This window comes from Lithobates pipiens, unplaced genomic scaffold, assembly GCF_037356315.1.
Source record: "Lithobates pipiens isolate NorthernLeopardFrog02 unplaced genomic scaffold, aLitPip1_a1.2 Scaffold_8, whole genome shotgun sequence".
Taxonomy (NCBI): domain Eukaryota; kingdom Metazoa; phylum Chordata; class Amphibia; order Anura; family Ranidae; genus Lithobates; species Lithobates pipiens.
In genome coordinates, this window is record NW_027507903.1 from 209,065,397 (window position 1) to 209,090,327 (window position 24,931).

The 24,931-nt window shown below is 39.8% G+C and overlaps 1 protein-coding gene across 2 annotated transcripts in view; it reads right to left on the reverse strand.

Annotated features, from left to right (window-relative positions):
* The window catches only part of MET (MET proto-oncogene, receptor tyrosine kinase), a 196,138-nt gene that overhangs the window by 147,289 nt on the left and 23,918 nt on the right, over nucleotides 1-24,931 (reverse strand). The window contains exons 2-3 of one of the 2 annotated variants that reach the window (XM_077471943.1): nucleotides 9,553-9,606; nucleotides 7,562-8,767 (exon numbers count right to left, since the gene is read on the reverse strand). In XM_077471943.1, the coding sequence (XP_077328069.1) occupies nucleotides 7,562-8,752 (1,191 nt within the window). In that variant the 5' untranslated portion in view covers nucleotides 8,753-8,767; nucleotides 9,553-9,606. The remainder of the gene's footprint in view (nucleotides 1-7,561; nucleotides 8,768-9,552; nucleotides 9,607-24,931) is intronic. The other variant, XM_077471942.1, reaches the window with a different exon arrangement.

The following is a 24,931-nucleotide window of genomic DNA, read 5'->3' on the forward strand; positions in this document are numbered from 1 at the left end:
CAGCTTGGGAAACTGGTCACAGTTTGTAGAAGAGGATCCTGCAGAAGTGAGGAATAAGGTAAACATTTGTACTTATTCCTTGCTCCCTAGTCAAACACGCATTTAACCCATGCAAGGGGAAGGGGGTTACATGAGTACATTTATTAGTATTGATTTGTGACTGATCTAGGAACAACAGTGTTATCGATTAAAATATGGTAAAATGCAACACACAAGGGGCGTTACTAGGTGTTAAAAAGACCAGGGGCTTCAGCCCGAAGTCCAAGCCCAGCGGCAGCAGGTGCAGCGGGTGGGGGGGGGGGGGGGTTGACTGCTTGGAGGGGGAGTTAGGCTCACTTGCTGGTTGCTGCCTGGCTTATCAGTGCCCATCCATGCTGACCACTAAGCTCTAACCTACCAGACCCCTACACTGACCCCCCTGACACCTACATTAATCCCCCTGACACATACACTGACCGCCCGACACATACACTGACTCCCCTGACACATATACTGACCCCCTCGACACATCTACTGACCCCCCCTGACACCTACACTGACCCCCCGACACATACACTGACCCCCCCGACACCTACACTGACTCCCTGACACATACACTAACCCCCGACTCATACACTGAACCCCTGACACATACACTGAACCCCTGACACATACATTGACCCCCCCGTGACAGGTCACCTCTTGACACTCCTGCAGCTCAGCCTTATCTGTGTAGCGTAGCCCATCTCATTCTGACCATTCCACAGCAGGCTGCATGCACCAGGGTGAGAGCCAAGATGGGAGAGAGAGCCAGGATAGGAGCACCAGGGTGAGAGCCAAGATGGGAGAGAGAGCCAGGATAGGAGAGCCGCTCCACTGCCCGCCCATTTACACAGAGCGAGCGAGGATCTCCCAGTGCCCAGAGCAGCCGCAGTGTCATTCCCACCTCCTCCTAGACCCGGCAGCACCTATGATGGACATCACATGTCCCGCGGTCTCAGCACTGGACCAGTGGAATGTCCATCATAGGAGCCGTTCCCGGCGGTGGGACTTTTTGTATGTTACTCGGCTGTGCTGGATAAGCTGGAGATCATTCCCTTTTGCCTGTGGAAACGGCTTGGGGCTAATAATGAATTTAGAACTATCGAGACCTGGGGCTTTTTGGGGGCACACTCGGGGGTCCAGCCCCATCAGCCCCCACAAGCCACTACAACACACATACTTTTGTTCCATGTTTTATGATCAACCAAAAGTGTTGATCAATCGATATTATATTTTATCAATCATAAATGTAAATAATAAATTAAAAATGAGCGCCCCTATCTGTCTGTATTAATTGTAAATGGGGATTTCACTTTAAAAGACAGAATTGTTGCTGACATCCCCAAAAGTAGAATTTGCAAGGAAAGGGTACCCCCCAGCAACACGGGACTTTTAAGGCAACTTGATAAAGAGAAATATGTATAAACATTAACAACATTTATTAAGGTATTGTTAAAAACTACTAGATGCATACATCACCAATTAGAACATAAATTAGAAAGAAGAAACAATACAGTTGGTATGGTTGAGAACTGTTGATCTCCTTTGTGGTTCGCCCAACGCATTTCAGGATTTCAGTGTTGATCCCTTCATCAGGGTCATTTCTTTCAGGAGAAATTAAGAAAATAACAGTCTATAAAAAAACATAGTAAAAGTCTGAGTATATGAAAACCATGGGACAGAGAATGAGTATCGTTGGAGACAGAAAAGGTAAAAAACACTCACCAATCAACCGGATACTGCACTTATTGTACTGCCAGTGATTTTAAGTGTGTGTGTACATGTGTAGATAAATGTACACCGATGCATAAGACTTATCAGTTTAAATAATTATTTAAAAAAAATTCTCAAAATTAATCCATATAATATGTGTGCTAAACTAAAAGATTTTGATTTATGTGTATGTGTGCTGTATCATTTCAGAACATTTGGGTTTTTCTACACATCACGTCGGTCTCAACCCCAGTGATATTAGGCCATCAATAAGCTGACTGTCATCATTTCATGACTTACTCCAGCTCTGACATACTCCTTTGAATTGTTTTACCAAACTTCATACCCACAAAGCCCTTTGATCTGGTTGTTTGAATTATCAAATTGGAGGTCCTTTCAGTACTTATCCATCTTTACAAGTCTTACACATTGGTGTACATTTATCTACACATGTACACATACACTTAAAAACATTGGCGGTGCAATAAGTGCAGTATCCGGTTGATTGGTGAGTGTTTTTTTCCTTTTTCATCTCCAATGATACTCTTTCTCTGTCCCATGGTTTTCATATACTCAGGCTTTTACTATGTTTTATTCTAGACTGTTATTTGCTTAAAGCGGGGTTCCACCCTAAAGTGGAACTTCCGCTGATCGGAACCCCCCCCCTCTGGTGTCAGAGTTGGCACCTTTCAGGGGGGAGGGGGATGCAGATACCTGTCTAAGACAGGTATTTGCACCCACTTCCGGCATAGACTCCCTCTGTCCCAGAGACAGCGCAGGCCATTTCTAGTGCGCTGCGCGACTCACGCATGCGCAGTAGGGAACCGGGAAGTGAAGCCGCAATGCTTCACTTCCTGATTCCCTCACCTAGAATGGCGGCGGCCTCAGCTGCCGACATCGCTGGATCCTGGGACAGGTGAGTGTCTATTTATTAAATGTCAGCAGCTGCAGTATTTGTAGCTGCTGGCTTTTAATATTTTTTTTTACAGTGAAATCCCTCTTTAATTTCTCCTGAAATAATGACCCTGATGAAGGGATCAACACTGAAATCCTGAAATGCATCGGGTGAACCACAAAGGAGATCAACAGTTCTCAACCATACCAACTGTATTGTTTTTTCTTTATAATTTATGTTCTAATTGGTGATGTATGCACCTAGTAGTTGTTAACAATACCTTAAAATGTTAATTTTTATACATATTTTTTGATCTCTTTATCAAGTTGCCTTAAAAGTTACATTTTGCTGGGGGGTACCCTTATCTGTCTGTATTAGAATTGGTTCTCTGGCACAAACAGATATTTGTTCAAGCAATTTGATAAACTTGATAAATCTCTGGTTTGTGATTTTAATTCCATTTGATCAGTTTAATTTCTCATATTCAGTGTGAATGATTATATCCAAGCCTTTTTGTGCTGGAACTGGTCCTGTACTCAGGATGCCGCTACTGACTCTTCACTTGTCATAATTTTAAGGTAGCCTGGGGAGTAGTTCCTGCACCCATCTTCTGCCAAAAAAAGCACTGCTTAGCTCAATTCATTTAGCCACCATAAGGAATGTTTCTAAATGGCAAACCAAAAATAATGATAATAGGAATGAAAAGACCAGGGGAAGAAGTGTTACTATACATTACATCATGATATTTCACATATACAGTATATCAGGAACTTTAGGTAGAACCAGGGTTAAATTAGTAAAGATGTCCACCAAACCCAGATATTAGTAATATGAGCTGGACTGTACTCCCTGGAATACCCCCTTACTATTAAATGTACTCCTGATGAGAGACACTAAGTTGGCTCAATAGCCAGATCCTCAAACTTTAGTGAAAAGCTCTGTCAGTTGCTGTAATGTCACATATGACTTCCAGACTACAAAAGAGGCAGGATTTATATGACAGCTGCGTGCACTAAAAGGAAGAAAACGAAATGAAAGGGTTAATCCATGCTGTGGATGCTGTGCCATTGTGTCCCCCTGAGACATTTTCTGTCAGCAAGTAAATGATTTACCCACCAAGAAGCAGCTGCCGACCAGGAACGCCGCTCTATGTGAGATACAATTTTATTTCCCCAGATTCAATTTTACGCCACAAATGCTTTTTATATATCAGCCTTAAATCAATGTTTTCAAACAGAATGGAATCATCTGCGTAAACTCTAATGGCACTAGTGGTGTGGTTGCTGAACTCAGGGCCAGGTTTACATCATAGGCACTCCTAGTCAAGTTCTGTTCTCTTCATATACACAACGGGAGAGATTTACTACAAAAAACGATATTGTTTTTAATAATATTCCACAAGAGCTGCACCCATATACCACATATACCATTTGAATACCCTTAAAATGGTTCCAATATATATATATATATATATATATATATATATATATATATATATATACAGACCATAGTGCACTAATACAAAAGTTAATAATATATAATACAGGGGTAGGGAACCTCTACCCCTGATATAGTAGATTGTAAAAAGTGTACACAATTTTCAGCTATACAGTGAATTTGATAATTCAATAAACGATTACTAGTCCATGTGTCACCAACAAATACATAACTCCCAACTGTCCTGATTTCGAGAGACTGTCCCTGATTTGGAACTAAGTCCCTCTGTCCCTCTTTTCTCCTCATTTGTGCCTCATCTTGGTCTCATCTCTATACTTGTGCACTATTTATCTTTCAAAAAGTGTTTCCCAGTGCTAAACTTCTCATCCAAACTCTAAATTGCTCCATGTGTAAGTTTTTAAAAGCCAGTATAAAGGAATAGTAGTGGTTAAAAAAAGCACTTGTAGGTTTAGGTAATTTGTTTTTTCAATATAATTGTGAAAATATCCAGGCTAAAACACACATAAAATAATAGATTAGCAGCCAGCATCAATTTGTTGATTCCAAATTGAAACATATATCCAGTTAAAATGCAGTGCTTAATAATACAAAAATGAGTTCATAAAAGAGTCCATATGGCACAAATGCCGAAAGACGGACATCCCCACACCAAGTTCAGTGTATAGATAGACACACACGGCACCACTGTGATTAGGCAAATCATCTTACCAAAGGGAATGGACCCTCAATTTATGCAGTGGTCAATCACGCCTTGCTGTTAAAAAAAGAGCAGACCTCTGTCCAAGGAGCTGTACTGAACATCACATGAATTAATCCCAATAAGCCTTCATAATTTTTTTGTTCAATTTTCCATTTACGGGGGGTGTGGTAGGGTGTGTGTCCTATGCTTGCATACTTTTTCTAATAAGTGTCCCTCGTTCCCATCTCAAAAAGTTGGGAGATATGCAAATATGACATAAAAAGTGTTTAAGAGCAGGTGAGACACTAGTCCATATCTTCTCTTAAAAACTCCAGAGAATACCAAACCACATGAAGACGGATATAAGGAATTCCATTATGCACAGGTCCCAACCACCACCAGATCAATATGATCGCAGACTATTTTTCAGTGGCATCATGCAACTCATGTGTCAATCAGCCCCCCATTAGCTTTATATTCTGATTGCAAAGCCTGACTGGGATGTAGGGGGGGTGAGTGACACCATGACTTGCAGGGTGTCGCTGGTAAATGGCAAGTAGTTTACAGTACTAATTGCTGGACAACCAGAGTGCAGACCAAAGTTAACCATGGTGCTATGCATTTATTACGGCACATGACTGTTTAAAGTTCATATAGTAATTCAAGGGTAAACTTCCATGTTAACACCGAGAGGCTGGTCACTGTGACTTTGACAGATCATATGACTGGGCTCTCTTCCAGGCTTTTTTCTTCATTCATTTTAAATGTGCTCCACTTTTGTCAGAGTCCTTAAAGCGGAGTTCTACCCAAAAATGGATATTCTGCTTTAAGTGATGATGACCCCCTGACATGCCACATTTTGCATTTCATTTTTTTGGGGGGGAGTGGATACCCTCTTTTTAGGGTCATCCAGTTCCCACTTCCCCCCGGTGCTCCGCAGCGTCGGAAAGGAAGTTCACCTCTTCCCCCTCCATCCATGCAATCTTCTGGGACATGTCACAGGTCCCAGAAGATTGCTTGGCCAATTGCAGCGCAGGTCACGCATGCGCAGTGCATGCCCAGCTGTGAAGCTGCAGATGGGAGCCTACAGTCACGATGCCGGGGGGCTGGGGATGTTCGCCTGCATTGCTGGACTGTGGGACAGGTGAGTGTCTGATTATTAAGAGTCAGCAACTACACTTTTTGTAACTGCTGACTTTTATATGGGTGGAACTCTGCTTTAAGCAAGTAGAGCGCAATGCAGATTGCTGTGTCTTTTAATTGTGCTGTAATTTTTAACCTTTACATAGATCCTTTGTATAGCCCATTTAAAAATTTAGATTTAAATTATAGGTGGAGTGTGATGTAGATTAAAGCAATCCCTGGCTTCTTGGATTCGCCAACAGTGCACATTTGTTCACATCATTCCTGATTCTGTTGCTCTCATTTTCACATCAAGAAATTTCGGGCATATAAGGGGGGTTGGGTTTGAGTATGGGTAGCATGACTACACTCAAAACTGGTTATACAAAGACACCTCATTTAAAAGAAAATACAGTACCTCACAAACGTGAGTACACCCCTCTCACATTTTTGTAAATATTTTATTCTAACTTTTCATGTAACAACACTGAAGAAATTATACTTTGCTACAATGTAAAGTAGTAAGTGTACAGCTTGTATAACAGTGTAGATTTGCTGCCCCCTCAAAATAACTCAACACACAGCCATTCATATCTAAACCGCTGGCAACAAAAGTGAGTACACCCCTAAGTGAAAACAACCAAATTGGCCCCAAATTGTCAATATTCTGTGTGGCCACTATTATTTTCCAGCACTGCCTTAACCCTCTTGGGCATGGAGTTCACCAGAGCTTCACAGGTTGCCAATTTTGTCCTCTTCCACTCCTCCATGATGACATCAAAGATCTGATGGATGTTAGATCTGGCGCTCCTCCACTTTCCATTTAAGGATGAACCACAGATGCTCAATAGGGTTTAGGCCTGGAGACATGCTTGGCCAGTCCATCACCTTTACCCTCAGCTTCTTTAGCAAGGCAGTGGTCATGTGAGGGGTGTACTCACTTTTGTGAGATACTATATATATATATATATATATATATATATTCACTACTTTTACCAGAAGTTGATCTTGGAAGTCAAATTATAGGCATCCACTATAATAGGGGTTTTATTTTTGGTGGGAGACTGGGGAAGGGTTGTGCACTTCTAATGGGATGCTGTGGTTGTTTCTGTTCTTATTACAATCCCGAGACTGTGAAGGCAGTCATAGTAAAGGCATACACCTAGCAGTATAAAAAAATTTATGGGAAGGTCTACATCAATTTCTTTAAAACAGAGTTAGGTACGAATCTGTAAGAAATCTTCAAATGGTTTTATAAAGTGCATATTTTACAAGGGAAAGTTTGGGAAATACTGTAGTTTGTTTCCTAAGCTTTTCCAAATGTTGATACCCTATATACAGTAAAAATGTACTGGAACTAATGGGCCACCACTTGTGTCATCAGTTGATGTTTTTGGTTTATTTAGTGCTGCAAAAATTCATGCACAACTTACTGTTCTAAGACAAGTGAATTCTGTAAACATGAGAGATGATTTTTTCAATACATAAAAATTTTCTGCGAAAATTATTTTCTTATTTCATGTCTCATTTAGAAGTATGATACAATATACTGTATACCTTGCTTACAAACTTGAGTAGATTAAGTTTAATGGCAGAAATATAATACACTGTTAAGTTAGCATATAAGTAGTATTCATATGTAGAGCTCACTGGACTAAACACATGGAACCTACCTTGTTATTACATGCACTGTGGCCACCTCTTCCATAAAAATGCTCCAGACAGTTGGTGTGAGTTCCTACACCTTGGCTGAAGACCTCGTTGATCCTATTTATAGATACTGCACATACAGCAGACCTGTTTGTCAATTCAGCAGAGTCTGGCTTACTTTGGGCAAAGACAGCGTACAAAATCTCATCATCCAGACTGAAGCCAGTCTCACTTGCCAAGGTTTCCCCTGCCTTACTGATAGTGGCAGCTTGTAAAATATTGAAGTTCTCTCCCATAGCCATCCTTTTCCTGCGCCTTTCTGTATAAAAACACTCAAAAGGCATTTCAATATAGGAGCGTAGCTCGGAGTCTGAAGCACAGAATCTGACAATTCTAGTGTGATAAGTCTGGGAATCCAAAGATTCTTTCTGTACTGTTAAAAAGTAAATAAAATCTTTACTTTTAAAGGTATATATGTAGTGGATCGGATATGACTCTCTAAATTTGGGGAACACATCCATGTAGGAATGATCTGTGAGAAACTCAAAGCCATCTTGTGTCTCTTTTAGTCTCCGGACTGACACTGAATGAAGACTGGAAGGTGATCCTCTAAGAGTGCTGCCTACATAAAATGTGACAAACCTATCCTTTTCCATTACAAGGATTTTACTTCCCAAGTCACTGGCAACACAGTCAGGACAATAATCTGTGACATTTGTAATCAGTGAGGAGAACAAACAGTGAACATCATGTCCTATGTCCCAGGGTTTTTTAGAGTTGAGCACATGCCGCTGACAGGTTCCTTGATGGACACTTCCACAGCTTATTAGTTGCTCTTCATAGAAGTCTTCAAAAAGTAAAGCCATATTGACATTGTCCTTCCAAGTACCATTTGATGAGGTTTCCTTGTCCAGACAGCCTTCACAAGGTCCTCCACAGTTAGACTGCTCTATTACAGGTCCTGTTTTGTACTCATATACTTTAGTGAGGTTTTCATTCAGTACAAAAAGCTTGTTCACTGCCCCCACATAAATGTAGCCATTATGCTGAAGGATATTATTTATTTGTGTATCAGCGGTGAAGGACTGGAGGTTATATTTAATATCAAGGTTCATCTCTGAAATTTTAGCTGCCTCCTCGCACTGTTCAACACTATTCCATACTAGTCCAAAGAAAATTACCAGAACTGATGGAACCGACACATTCCCTGACATCTTGGTCCAAATATGCTGTTCAAAGGAAAAAAAAGGCATTATAAGTCAATGCAGAAAAACAGTAGCCAACTTTCACAAGTCTAGACAGCATAAACAAGCACTTTAACATGATATAATAATTAAAAATAGAAATGAGGGACAGATTTAACATAATAGTATTGAGATCATTCTTAAACAATGATGGTTTGTGTTTTTGTGGTAACAACACCAATTTCATCCCGAGCAGTGATTAAGTTTACTAAGCTCACACTTTTCTTTTATCCTAAGTTACAATGGCGTGGTTTGATGTGGTGCAGACCAATGACCAGTGTGACATTTCGTGCTCTGTGAAACTCAAGGTCAATTACAGTAGCTTCATACAAGTGTGAGCACCACAAACACACTGAGTCACACATCTTGTTTTTCTAGTGGCATAACATAAAAGAGTAAAAATTAATCACACAAATATAAAGAGGAAAGTCAGATGTTGTTAGCAGAGGCCAAGGAAATGCATGACCTTTCCTGAAAAATACTAGCCTACTGTATGTCAGCTGGCAGAATTAGCTAAGCAGTTAACAATAATCCAGGTTGGTCACTGAGTCCCATGATCACTTAACACAACATGCCAGAACTGACAAAAAAGTGTTTATAGAAGAGAAAAACAAGTAGCTTATTTTGCTCGTTGGTAGTTACTTATGTGACAACCATAATAAAAATGTTAATCTCAAATTTTGTTTGGCTAGTTTGGGTTAAGATCTTTTAAGGCTTCCTTAAAATGCACCTGTCACGTGTCTACTTAAAACTCATACTATTCCTTTTACCAATGGAAGATGCGAAATTGAACTTGGGTAGAGGAGACGAGCCTTCAGACACACCTGAATGAAAGAAAAAGTATGTTTCACTTGAGTGTGTATTACTAGCTATTTCTGTAAAGACGTTTATAAATACTTAAAATTTGCATCAAAAGTCGGTTTAAAATGTTATACTAAGTGCAAATGACGTTTGACTTTCTATTTTGTATCTCTTTCAGCAGAGCATGAAATCAACAAAGTGTTTAGCATTAACCAGCAAATGTTCCAGGGATAGTTGGTTCTAGTTTAGCAATTCTAAATATTAAGTAATGCATAACCAATCAGACACGGCCTTCAACTGCCATAGTTAAACTAGGTCACAAGTATTGCTACACCCTTGGAATTTGTTGCTAGAGTTTCAGTGTTTTCAAGCATTAAATATATCTTAAAAACGTCAACATTTTTTGCTCATTGTGGTTGAATTATTAAAGGGGTAGACAATTTTGAATTAGTAAAGTGAATGCTTACCAAATTAAGCTGCATTCACTTTAACCATCAATTCATTCATTCAATGTGATTTGAACTGGACACAAGTACACTTGATTCACTAAGCTAAGAAAACATTCTCTACATGATTAGTAATTCAACTCTATTGAGTTAACCACCTTGCCACCTTACTGATGGCCTAGTACTACACATATTTCTTTTTCCAAACGACACAAACACATGAATTAACAGAGGTGTTAATGGTCAGTTCTTATCAGAATTAAGTGATTGTAAATATAGACCTTGTGTTGGAAATACAGGGTGTAGGCACAGGTGGATTTTGTGCAGGCTATCTCACCATATTGTTTGTTTTCCTCCAAATAAATGTAATACACCTTAATAAAACAACTAAATATGTTAGAATTTTTTTTTTTTCTATTTGATGGTGGATTTCAAAGTGTGGTTGTCATCTTGTAAAATATAGTACAGAAACCAGGTGGTCCAATATGATAGCCAAATAGCATACATACTATGAGTATCGCCTCTGATCTATATCGTTATAATACCATATAAAGTACCATCATCCAGAAGTTGTAATTTTAAAGGAAAAAGCTTAAATGGAAATACCGGGTAGTCGCTCACACCAACCCCATACGTAGTTCCATTCAGCCATATAATAAATTGGACTATAACGGTACTTGGTAATGGACAAACACTAATGAAATTTAAAATCAATATAATTTTAATAAAGGTATAAAACAAAACAATAATAGAATATCACTTAAGAAGTACAATAATATGCACATCACAGAGTATTCCTGACGGATTCTCCACAGGAAGCTTTCAACCATAAAAGGTGCACAAAAATTTCCTCGACTAGTTTCGCGGGAAAAGGCCCGCTTCTTCAGGAGGATATCTATATAAAAATATCATGAACATTAGATACATACATAAAGGAACACATGAGCAATTTAGTTGTCATAAAATTATTCATTTCACATAAATAAATTCCTTATGTATTTAGAAAGGAGATCAGCTCACCCCACTTCAAGGAACAGGCTGCAGGCAAAGAGATCCATAAAGTCCCTCCACGGTGAACATGGGGGATTGGTAAAAGCCGGCTCTGGGTAAATTTCTGTTTATGGCTACCTGAATAATTCTCTGGTGGACATATCCTTTTTGGGGGACTATATCCCCTTGTTATATGTATATTTTTTATGTACAAAAAACATGTATGTAATATTGTTTTTTTATGGATATGTTATTGTTTTTTGATGTTATGTATGTTATTTTCCTGCTGTATGGGGAGATATGCTTTGATCCCTATATTTGAGGGACAATGGTTTGTGGGTGGATTTGAGTGTCCCTTTTTTTTTTTTCCCCCGGTGGACATGTGCTCCCCCTGGTCCGGACGATATTTTCGCCTGACTTGCAGGGGTTAACACTTGGATCAATTGATCCATTAGTGCTGTCTCCCCTGCGCACTGGCGCAGTAACAGTATGGTACTGCACCTGCGCAGTGTGGGGGAACAGACCACATGACGTTCGGATGCCGCTGGGGTCTGGCGTACGTCTGGCGTGGTGGTTGCTAGGAAACCTGTTTGGTGATCTATCTGACCGCCGAACAGACGCACCTGCGCAGTAGCGACTTGTTAGTGCGCCTGCGCAATGCGGAGAAGCGGACCACATGACGTCAGACGCCGCCGACCTCCGGCGGACATCAGACGTGATGTGTGTTGGGGAGCCTATTTAGCGGTCTAATTGACCGCTGAATAGACAGGTTTGCACGGACTCCTCCAGGGCTTTTAACAGGATATTGTCTTGGCTGATAGGTAACCACTGCATTTGATGCTATCTATCTATAAATTTGCTTAACTATCCCTTTGGCGTTCTGGCTTTATAATGCCTGTCTGCCCCTTATCCTTTATATATTTTAAATGTTTTATGTACCCCTTGCAGCATCGATGGCCACTAGGTTATCTAACAGTGGACCTGGTATCTGACACACAGCAAACAGCACAATATCCTTACAAGCTTGATTAAACCATCTCAACCTTGGCGCCCTGTTTCTATGTGATTTTTGATTGGCTTCTTGGTAAGCCGACCTGCTCCTATTGCAATTTCTTTTTGGTTTGGAATTAAGGATATCTAGCTTGGTGGTGGTTTCTTGTATATTTTCCTCCCTCCTTCCCCTTCTTTTGCCCCCCTTCCCCCCCTTTTTTTTACCTCTCCCTCTCCCCTTTCCCCCCCTCCCCCCTTTCCTCCTTTCCCTCCCCATTTTATTATTTTTATTAATAAAAAATTATATATATTTTATTTCTGCCCCCCTTTCCCCCCCCTCCCCCATAGCCTTCCTGGGGGCTGGTTAGGAGGACCAGGACCATTTAATCAGCGCATCATACTGGACTGAAACCCTGAACCACTTGACATCCGCATTTTATGTACCCTCTCCCAGAAGTACAGTGAGAGTGCCCCTCCCACTGGGCTTGCTCTGAGAGAGAGTAACTTAAGCGTCTGACCAGACCACAGTTCCATGCCTGCCAGAAGAGACAGTGCCCCCTGTGGTCAGGCTGAACATCTCACAGTCCAGTCAGACCAATGCTGAGGCCCAATTTAGACAATTCAACCCAAACCAAACTGCAGTATTGGCAACTTTCATTTTAGAAAAACCCCATAGCGCATGCTCTTCAGGAGCCGCCGCTACATACAGAAATAAAGTCTAACACACAAAAAAATGAAAAGATGCATCTACACAATAAAAACTGTTAGGAACATACATGCAGAGATAACCTTATGATTTGGTCTTTGCTGTGTATTTTTTTAATAAATATTTAAAGCTTCCATTTGTCCAGGGCCATACAATTCCCAGATGAGCATATTTCTGCAGTGGGTATGGTCATGTGTTTGCGATCAGCAGAGCACAGGGAGTTTGTACAAATCAATGACTGGCTGATTCTATCCACAGCTGTTTGTATGCAATCCCACAATGAGTGATTACATGTGGTTAGGGACAGATGAGTAACCCTCATGCAGACATTTTGCATCTAGGGCTGCTCATCTGTTTTTATCCGCAAGTAAGCGCTCCATGTGTAATTACCTGTAGACACTTGTTTCAGTGTAGCGAGGTTGACTCAGTTCTCCCTTGTAGTAGATGAAATACAGGCAGTTCTCGTTCTCCACAATGCCCCTATAGCACAAGTCTGCCACCAGTGTGAGCACTTTCATACAGATCTCCTGCTCCCTGTCTCCAGGCATTTCCTACCACCATCCTTGTGAAGCTGGCAGCTTGGGTTGCTCTGCTGGACCTCTCTCCACCAATCCCAACCGAAGACAGCAGAGCGGGCAAGTTGCAGCTTTTGATGTGGCTGCGTAGCGAGGGGCAAAGGAACAGTTCACTGTCACTGAACACACAGAACACACCTACCATATTCCCAGAAGCTCATGCCTAGTCAACTCCCAGTCGATGGCAGCTGATTGAACTCTTTACAGATAACACCTCCAAGAACTACTCCAGCCTGATGTTGATGTAAAGTGACATTAAGTGTAGCACCTCCGCACACTGGGGCCCAGAACCGGGAAAAACCCTCTTCCTCCAGCTCCCCCGGGTGCCCAGGCCCCTCCTCTTCCTCTGCAAAAACAGTGCTGACCAACCCAAGGATTGTCACTGAATGGCCGGCGCCTAGAAAGAAATACATGTAACTGGCTGTGGCACATTAGTTATGTGCTACTGCCAGGTGCCAGCCCAGACATCCCCAGTGAATAAGCAGTGCTGGCCTGACACCCCTAAGCGGCGCTGGCCTGATACACCACAATGTGTGGCACCTGGGGCAGACCGCTGCAGACAACCTAGTATTTCTGTTTTCAAAAAATACATGGCATGTGCTAAGCGATTGACTCTCTGTGGTCAGTATGCATTGGGGCAGTTACTCAGCACAGGCATGATTGTTGCTATCACTGTGGTAGCACTGACTACTACAGTGACTGTTGCCTTCCTCGGCGGTCCCTCAGGTATGAGATAAACATACTTACATTGCCCCAAGCTGGACCAATGTAACTACGTAATAGGGATCATAGCCGGAGTTCAGTTTTTAAGACTTAATATTAGTTATTGTACCAAAAAGATAATTTACAATACAATCTACTGCTTTGTATCAAGAAAGCATGTACTTGTTTTACTTGAGAGAAACTAACTATTGTAGCTTTCTCAATTATTGCACATAGCGTGTAGTTTGTAATGTTGTGTAAACCAGTACCTGTGAATAGTACAACATTTTTTTTTACTTTCTCACAAAAGTTTTGTACTTCGGTCCATGTGCTCTTATCTTTTAGATAAACAGTACCTGGGGCTATGTACTTAGTGCAGTAGGCTGTGCAAAGGAACTCACACAGCTGTAAAGCTTCCCTTCCAGGTACACAGTGTGCAGTCCAAAGCCTGAAAAAAGGTTGTTCTTTTGATGGCTGGTACAAATTTTTGTTATGAATGTCCTAAGAAACTTTCCCAGGACAAAGCAAAAAATAAAATGCTGCAGATCTATTTCCACATGAAACTGATCTATTGTAAACAGGTGTTTCACAATCCCAGTAAATTAGGATATTTTCCTCTTGTCACCTTTCATGCCAACGTAGAGCTTAGAGAAGGGAAATAAGATGAAACGTAGAAAGGTCGTAGGTCACTAATATGTCAATGGATGTGAGTCTTTCCGAACATGAAAGCCCAGGCACATTCCAGCCTATCTATAGCATACTAGAATACGAGAAAATATTACATTACATCAGACAGAATGGTAGTTCCCATTGGAAATGTTTAATTCAAAAACAGAGCTTTCCAAACACTGACCATTCATAGTTTGCACACTTTTCTGCAGAGCAATCATATTATGTACAGCTTTAGCACAATACAAAACAGTTACTTCTTTATTTATTTATTTTTTTCATTAAATGCATTTATAACAAACCTAATAGATTTAATAAATAATCAATAAAAACAAATACCCCAAATCACAGTATCCTATCCAAGTAATGGTCTCCGGAAAAGTGTCTGTATATCCGGCTCAAAGCCTTTAAAAAAAAAACTCCTGTTTTTCCAAGGCCTAGTGCTTAGAATCGCATAAAACTCCACTATCAGAAATGTTAAGGTCTGTTGCAATATATTGCTTATTTGAGGTAACCCTTCCACCTTCCATTTTCTAAAGCTAGCCATACACTGTGCGAATTAGCTCACTGGGTAGCCCTGTTAAATGTCTCCCCTTGAACATCTCTCTATTGAAAAATTTAAGGAGCTTGGGGGGGGGGGGCTGGAATTGTAGGTTGAAAAGTGACTGCATTCAATCAAATGCAGCTGCTGTTCAAGTATTTTCTATTTCAAAATACAATAGCCATATTGGGAGCTTTGTCCATCCATGCTTTTTAGCGTTGAGTTCGGGTAGTCTCATTCATGATGTCAATTGGGATGTAGCCACCAGTCCCAATTAGACAACCGCATGGGTGTGGATTTATGACCCCCAAATGCACACTTGTGTTTGAGGCTGCTCACCGCCACCCACATGGCTGTCAGGTTAGGACCAGTGTATGTGTCTGTACAGCTACTATATCCCAATAGACATTATTGAGACTGCCTGAACTTGGATGCATGGAACACCCATGCCTCACACACAGGTGAAGACAGCTTTTTGGGTGTACGGATCAGTATGCCAGAGGAAACAGGACCTTAGTGTTGATATTTAAATTTTTGTATAAACTGCTAATTATTGCAGATCTGAAAAGCTTTGCCTAATTTTTCCACATAAATGTGAATGTAACTGGACTCCTTTTCCGACCAACCCCCCCCCCCCCCCTGCAAAACCTGCAGCCAGTTATGACTTTTTCATACTGACAAAACATTCAAAATCAATACCTTGTAACCACTACAAAAATGGGAACATTTTGGATGTGGTCTGTGGAAATACCTCAAAATATGATTGGCTCACTGCCTTTTCTGGCAGCTTTTTCTTTCCATGCAACACAGGGACTAATCATGCATCATGATAACAGAGAGTGTCTACCAAGCAGCAAACAGAAGGAGAAAGTTACTAGAATGGCCTGTCTATTTGCGGTACACATGCATGTAAGAATCTGGAATAAAGCCTGTTTAAATTATAGTGTTTTGTATATGTATGGCCTACATATTTTAATTTTTTTAACAAAAGTGGTGTTTTATCTTAATAATAATGGAGAGATGCCAGGAATCCCTGTATTATATGTGCATTTCTGCCTTTCAATGACAAAACAGCAAGTTTAAAGTGGAAGTAAAGTCTTTTTTTTTTATTGTACCTACAGGTAAGCCTATAATAAGGCTTACCTGAAGGTACTGTGAATGTCTCCTAAACTTTCACCGTTTAAGAGATATTCAGAGTGCATGTCATCAGCGCATGCACTATGAACGTCTAGCTTACCATGCCGGATCTTCAGAGCCCGTGCTGTAAACAGGGTCTCCTGTATGCTTGCGACGTTATCATGGCTCCGGCCACTCATAGCACCAGAGCCCATGAACCTGGAAGAAACACCCAGGAAGATGCCAGCTGTCTCAGGTGCCACTGGAGGTCTTCATTACAAGGTATTTCATTGTTTTTCTTTTTTTTTCTCTCTAGGTTTACAACCTCTTTAAATGATGGCCAGTTCATTTGCGAATACTTAACTTTCCTTTGTGCCCTCTTTTTGCTGTTCTACAGTTACTTAGTGTACACAGTGATAAGACCCTCAATGGCTACAGGGAATTTCATGAAATCCAATTCAACATTTTTTCCCCTTTATTCCACCAGTTGATCCAGACAGTAATAGCAGCTGTCAAAATTCTGTGTAAAAATGTACTTTACTTTCTTTTTCCAGAGGTTGTCAGCCAGCTGTGACATGAGAGAGGGTAGCAAAAGGAATAGAATGGTTCACTGTATACATTTTTACATAAAACAGTATGTTATGATGTGCAAATGTGCTATTTTATTACAGAGCTGGCAAAGGCTTTAATTTACATACCTGTTTTCTAGGCAGATTTTCACTTGTAGTGTGCGCCAGCCTTTATGCCTTCAGCTGTTTTTTTAAGCTGGTTATGTTTTATATTTGTTCATTAAGTCTTACAAACATAAAGTTCTTTCAACTGGCATTTGGTATTTACTTTGGTATTTACTTTGCAAGCTACTGTTTAGACAGTAGATCGCTTTCAGGGAAGTGAAAGATTAAAGGGAATTTGGGAACAAAGATAAAACAAAATTCTCTTCACCTCGCTGTATTATAATAGTAATATTTATATGTTTCCACTAGTGAGCACTGCCACATACAATTCACATCAACCACAACCTCAAAAAAAAAATGTTTTCACTATACATTTAGTAGATTCAGTTGGTAAAATAAGTACTGAATATGTCACTGCTTTTCTAGGTATATATATTTCTAAAGGTGCTATTGACGTGAAAATTTCACCACAAGTTAACAACTCATGCAATCAATACATTCAAATAAACCAAAACAGATAAGTTCAGAAATTAAGTTATGTGTAATAAAAATGGAATGTCACAGGGAAAAAGTATTGAACATGCTAAATGAAATGCATTTACGGTAATATTTTGTACATTTGTTGGTAATGACAGCTTTTAGATGCTTCCTTCATGGAGAAACTAGTTGCATGCATCGCTCAGGTGTGACTCCACACAAACAGTCTTCAAATTTTGAAGGTTCTGTGGGCCTCTTCTATGAACTCTGATCTTTAGTTCTTTCCATAGATTTTCTATTGGATTCAAGTCAGGTGAGTTTACCATTCTAGCAGCTTTATTTTCTTTCTTTGAAACCAATGGAGAGTTTCCTTGGCTTTGTGTTTGGGGTCATTGTCTTGCTGAAATATCCACTCTCTTTTCATCTTCATCATCCTGGTAGATGGCAGCAGATTTTCTGGTACATTTTTCCATTCCTCTTTCCTTCAATGTTATCTTTCCTTCATAACATTTACCAGTACCGTATGCCGAAAAACAGCCCCCCACCATGATGTTTCCACTTCCAATCTTCACTGTTGATATGGTATTTTGGGGGTGATGTACAGTGCCATTTGACCTCTAAACATTGGTGTGTATTAGGCATCCAAATATTTCAATTTGGGTCTCATCTGACCAAACTATATTCTCCAAGTATTTTACAGGCTTGTGTAAATGTTGTGTAGCAAACTTTAAATGAGTTTCAACATGCTTTTTCTTCAGCTATGGTGTCTTACGTGGTGAGCGTACATACAGGCCATGGCGGTTCAGTGCATTACTTATTGTTTTCTTTGAAACAACTGTACCTGCTAATTCCGGGTCTTTCTGAAGCTCTCCACAAGTGGTCCTTGGCTCTTGGACATCTCTTCTGATAATTATTTTTACTCCTCTGTCAGAAATCTTGCAAGGAGCACCTAGTCCTGGCTGGTTTGTGGGGAATTGATGTTCTTTCCAATTCTGGATTATGGCCCCAACAGTGCTCACGGGAACATTCAGAAGTGTAGAAATCCTTCTGTAACCAATGCCGTCAGTATGTTTTGCAACAATACGGTTGTAAAGGTCTTGAAATAGCTCTTTGCTTTTACCCAACATGAAATGTTTCTTGTGTGACACCTTGGTAATGAGACACCTTTTTGTAGGCCATTAGTTGAGACTAAACCAGCTGATATGAATTTGCACTAACAAGGAACAGGATTGCTTTGTAATTGCTGATAGATTTCCGCTGGTATCTTGGCTTTCCATGCCTTTTTTACGCCTCACTTTCTTCATGTGTTCAATACTTTTTCCCTGTGTCATTACATTTTATTACACATAACTTAATGTCTGAACATATTTATTTTGGTTTCTTTATATGTATGGATTGCATGGGTTGTTACTGACGTGGTGAAACTTGTGTCAATAGCACCTTATTTTACCCGCTGTATATAAAGCAGCAAAGAACAAAATGGTCAACTCTCTCAGGACATTTTAACAAGTACCCGTAAGCAGAGTCAATACTTTTTACTATGACCTCAGCCCATTTATTTTTTATATTTATTTCAAGACACATGTAGGACTGGGATTAGGGTAGCAGAGTATGATGCAGTACAAAAATAAAACATTTATGATGATTTTTTTTATGAACACTTGAAAATAAACCCAACACTAAGAGGACATAAAGAGTGATAAGGCTCTACAAATGATAAACATGTTATACTTACCTGCTCAATGGTATTCCACTGAGTGGGCTCTTATTTCCTCTTCTGAGGTTCCCTGTTGGCGCTCTCTACCTCCTTTCTTCTGAGTGCCCCCATGGCAAGCTGTGTGCTTTGGGGGGGACTTGTGTGGGTTCACTCCTGTGCCGGGCTGTGTACGTTCATAGTCACACACAGCACTGCTCAGCCCTGCCCCTCCTCACAGAATTTGATTGACAGCAGCAGGAGCCAATGGCTTCCACTGCTGGCTGAGTCCTTGTGACAACAGGGAGAGGAGAGAAAACACATGCAGACGGGCACAGAACTAGATCGATTTAAGTCTCAGATAAGTGTTTGAGGGAGAAGGAGCATGTAGCAAGACATTTTATACCTTAATGCAGGGAATGACATAGAGTAAAACATGTCTTGACTTTAGCACTATAGAACTACTTTAAGTCATTTAGTCACAGGAATAATATTTAGCTACCTATGTCCTTTCCCTTTGTAAACTGATGTTGGGAGCTCTGCAGGCAAAACACCCTGCTTCAAATGGAGCATTCTGGTTTTAAGATTTGTTCATACCAGTAAGCTGCTCTAAATGCACAGCCACTAGTGTGCTTTGGGAGACACAGTGCCAGCGTCCCGATCTTGGAATCTGGTGTGAACGAGATCTTAGAGTTACAAACACATAGTATGAAAATGCTTGGAGTCAGTATTATAGAGTGCAACATTCCTATGTTCTCCAGCATATTATAAACTGCTCTACCTACAACCTGGGTAACAAGACGTAGAGTTTTGCCTGTGCCCATATGTAGATTGCTAACACTAACTAGAAGAAGTTCTAGATAAAAAAAAAAATCAATGTAACATATCCAACACAAAAACATACCTGGGGTGAGATATGTTTTCCATCCCGCAAGAAGATTTAAAATATCAAACTGAGGTCTACAAAGTGTCACTGGAGATTAAAATTATTACTATACACCATACAAGAGAACTACTGGTAAAATAGCACAGCACAGACTTCCATTGCAATGCCTAAGCTATTTAAGTAAGTAAGAAAGATATTTTTATAGATAATGGTTACAATGTCATTTTTCTTATCTGTTCCTTTTTAAGTCACATACAGAATGCTATATGAGAGAATGTAATGTGTAAAAACACTAGGAGGATCGGCAGTTTAAAGGTCACTTTAGTGCAATCAGTTTTGCAGTAAGTATTTTATTATTCCAAAGACCGGATATGGGGAAACATGTAAAGTTACCCTGAACACTGTAGATACTGTAATTACCAGTAAATACATTGACTTTCCGAGTGGTTTTATGCCAGACAACATTTCTTTACAGAAAAAGTGTTGTACATATGCATTACCAGTTTAAACACTGATAAGAAAAACAAATATTAAAGTACACCTTGTGTAGGAAGTAAGCCACCTATGTCAGGCTGCTACTCTACGCTACTATTCATAAACCTTACCACCGCCAAAACACATTTTCACTGAATGAGAAAAACATGGATGTGCATGAATGAATTATATTACAATGTGGGGACGAGTTACTAAAACAGTGTGCAAGATCTGGTGCCGCTCTGCATAGAAACCAGATTCCATTTAATTTTTTTGGCAAAGATTACTTACAAGCCGAAGGGCTCCTTCACACGGATGTGTCCGTGTATGGAGCCCAGTCTGCTCAGCTGGGGATTGCTCCGTCGATCCCCGCTGAGCAGGAAGATGACAGGTCCGTCTCTGCACACTGTGCAGGGACAGACCTGTCAGAGCGCCGCTCTCCCCTATGGGGGGATCGGTTGAGGACAGACCATAGAGTCCGTCCTCACCCGATCCAATCCTCAGATGGATGGAAAAGTAGGTTTTTCCCCTGTCACCCTTTTTTGGATTGGAGCTGGTTGGATGTCAGCAGACATGTCACCGCTTACATCCGACGCTCCATAGAGGTCTGAAGCATCTGTTCAGGTCCGCCTAAAAAAATGACAGGTGGGCCTGAATAGACAGTCTGTGTGAAAGAGGCCGAAGTTAGAAGCTGATTGCATGCACAGCTGCACCTGATTTTGCACTCTCCAGGTTTAGTAAATCAACCCCTGTATGTCTATGTGATATGCACCCTGCAGCTGTTACCTACCTTGGGAGAAACATTAAACATTAAATCAATAAAAAAAAAGCCAACATAACCAGTAGCCATTTCTCAAAGATCTGGTGATGGCATCTACTGAAAGGTTGATTACCTTGCTTTATGCTCATCTAATAGAAAGCAATCATTGGTTCAGATTATTATCATAAGCTGCAATAACATTCAGGGCAAGACTTTCAAAATGTTTAAGCGCTAGTAAGCCACTTACATAACCCTAATCTTTGTATAAGCATCTACTCAGAGGGATGGTGGTTGACCATTCAAAAATGATCCCTCTCCCAAAACACCTTTTCACTGTGTGAACACATGGACAATATGAATTAATAGTTAATTAATTAATTAATTAACACACAGTGTATGTCTAGTGCATGTGTTCTGTATCATCCTGTAGCCTATCTTGGGAGGAACAATAGACTATTAATAAAAAAGAAGTCAACCTGACCAATAGCTGTATTCCTCAGGAAAATTCTGACAGATGTTTCTATTAAAGGCATGGTTCCTTGCTTTCTGCTCACCTATTAATCACAGGGCAAAATGTTGCTTAGCTGAGTCTTCAGAAAGCAATCTTTGTTTCAGATAAATATCTCTAGTTGAAAGATGAGCAAAATGTTTAAAAGGATTGAAAAATTTGAAACAATATGGAATCAGTCTGTTATTCAGCCAGCATCAATTATAGTAAAACTAAGCAGTATATACCTATGCATTGTTCATGAAAAGTATCCATATACAGCTGTTCTCAGCCTGACTTGAAATTGTTCAATTATAATTGGATTTTTAAAACCCAGATAATTAGTCTTTGTAAAGTTCATTCTAAAATCATAAGACTTTAAGGTTATACCATGTCTACTTTTCTGGTTAGGGTATCAACATGATCATTTATTACTAAATTAGTGATTTTATGGGCACTTGTTAATAATGTGTTAAGATGTGAGCCTGATACATTTTCTTTCTGACTGCTTGCTATAACAGTAACTTGACAAAACATGAGCCAATTTTAATTTACGAGTGTGGCAACCATATTTCTTTGGATACAGGAGAAACCTGCATGGTGGAACTGGGTGACAGTCTCAAGTCTGTGAGGAGTAAACAGAGACTACTGGACCATTGGCCCAAAGCAGGTGTAGAAATTGTGGTCGGGCAGGTTGAAAAACCTACTCGATGCCATTCTTTCCTATGACAGTAGGTGTGTCTTTCTCTTCCCCTCACTGTAGCATAGCCATAAATGCTTGGGTGACATAAACATTTCTGGTTATGCTGTAGGCTGTATCCACAGGCACCAGGAAATAGTCAAAGTGTGCCTATCCATTCAAATATGCCTATAGGTATTTAGTCTCATGAAATGCCCATTGTTGGGCATCTTTTCTTCATTGTCTTCAAGAAAGGTCCTATAGTTCTCTGAGTATCATTAATGTATCAGTTCATTTAATAGGTTTGTGCTGTTGCCTTCACTTTACAAATAAACAGAAAATGAGTCTTTCAAACTTGTTGAATGATCAGAATAACAGCATGGCAGATAATTAACATCTTCAATAATCTGAAATGAGACAGAGTGATCAATCACCTTAATGCACTCATTCAAATTCCTTCACTCCCCTTTGTTTTCAAGGCTGCTGTCTGGCTCGATTGATTAACAATAAAAGTAGGAATGAAATGTTTTATGTGATAACAAAAACACCAAACAGTGAATATGCCAATTCATATTCAAATTAATCTAAACCTTATGAAGAGAATTTTTGCTACTTTTTTTTTTTTTTTACAGCTAAGAAACACTAACACACTATAGCCTAGTTTATTTGCTATTATCGTATCATAACCCTAGAAATGGAACAAATAGCTGTTTTTATTCTGCGGTATAGGAAAAACTAATATTTCGAAGTTGCACAAATGCTTTGTGACAATAGTCAAATTGTTCTCAATTGTAGAAAGACATTTAATGTGAACAAAACATGCACTGGACTGATTCATGATTTTTCCACAGGGACAAAATATCTATGAGAATGCAACATTTGTATATGCAATAGTTCAGCAAAAATCTTACATGCTCCACTGGCCTTTTCAGAATGAACTCCTAAAAAGAGTATACATTTCATGCATATATTATACATACATGCTAGTCAAATTTTAAATTGATGGTATTCAGGGCAATGTCAAAATCAAATTGAAGAATCCTAGTGAATATGGGTGAATAGCTTAAACCTCAACTCTATTTTTTTTAATTTTAGAAAAGGTTTAGAACATTTTTAGGTGTGTATCTATTGTGAGGCAAACAAGGGGCTTGCCTTGGGCTTTTTTAAGGTGGGTGGCGCCTGTACCAGGATGAAGCCTGCAGCTGCAGCGTCTTTTAGAGCTGGCGGTCGGCTCTCTTGTAACATTAATCAGAGCGGGCTTATAGACCCCAGATCCCTTCATAAAGAGTACCTGTCACAAGGAGGTTTACATTCCTTGTGAGAGCAATAAAAGTGATAAAAAAAAAGTAAAGTGCCCCAGTCCATCACCAGCCATCCTCTGTAAATCTAAAGGGGTAACCTGTAAAGGCTTTTATAGCATCACTTAATCACCTATGGATAGTAAAATGTACATTGATTTGTCGCCGTTGCACGGGCGGGCGCAATTTTAAAGCAGCTGGGGTGGGACAAATTTAGATGGGGGGGGGGGGGCACTCAATTTTAGTCTTGCCTAGGGAAGCACAAATTCAAGATACACGACTGGATATAGATTAATACATCTGTAAAGTTGCTTTCGTGTCCATGCTGGGATGATTTCCCCTCACTTCCTGTCCCAGTGACAGGGTATTGCAGAGACAAGAAGTGATGGGAAATCTATCCATACATGAAAAAAATGTGTAAGCAAATGTAAAAAAAAAAACAAATTTGATATAGTTCTGCCAGCAAGCTCAAGCTATGAACCGTGCTGTAAGGTTTGCTTAATATGATAAGAGATTGTAGAAAAATACAGGTACAGTTGATGTACTAATGGTATCTCCGACATGCTCACTTGTTACAGTGTTTTTCTGCAATGTGCTTATTACAATAGCCACAAAAAAAAAAAAAATTGAGCGATGAAAACAAAGTGCTCTATTTTTACTACTTTGCCTTTAAAATGGCAACTAGTATGGTCAGGTATACAGGTGAACTATGCCATCAATGCTATGCATTTATGTTATATGGTTTACTAAGAAGGAAAAACAAATAATTAAGTACAACTATATACAATTTTTTAATTTAAAATTTGTGTACATGTGTTGTAATAAAATCTAGCTTCTGTCAAAACCATTTTTGCATGTATAGATAGAGTGGAAAATAGAACATCTGTAAGATGTTTTTGCATCCCTATTAAAAATCCCTTTAGTTTTTGTAGGTAGGGTTTTCTTGGTATAAGACACTTTCTATGTCTTATATGCCAAAAAAAAAATCACGTTCTATTTTTTCTATTTAGTATACTGCTTATGGCACATGTACAATGCAGTAAACACTTTCAGCATACGTACAATGCCGAGAGTGGGAGCCAGGTGCAGTGATGATGCAAATCTACCATGTATCATCACTGACTGCACAATGGTCAAAGAAATTAGATGCTTTGTGGGTTAAAAGAAAAGAAAAAGATGGCAGCA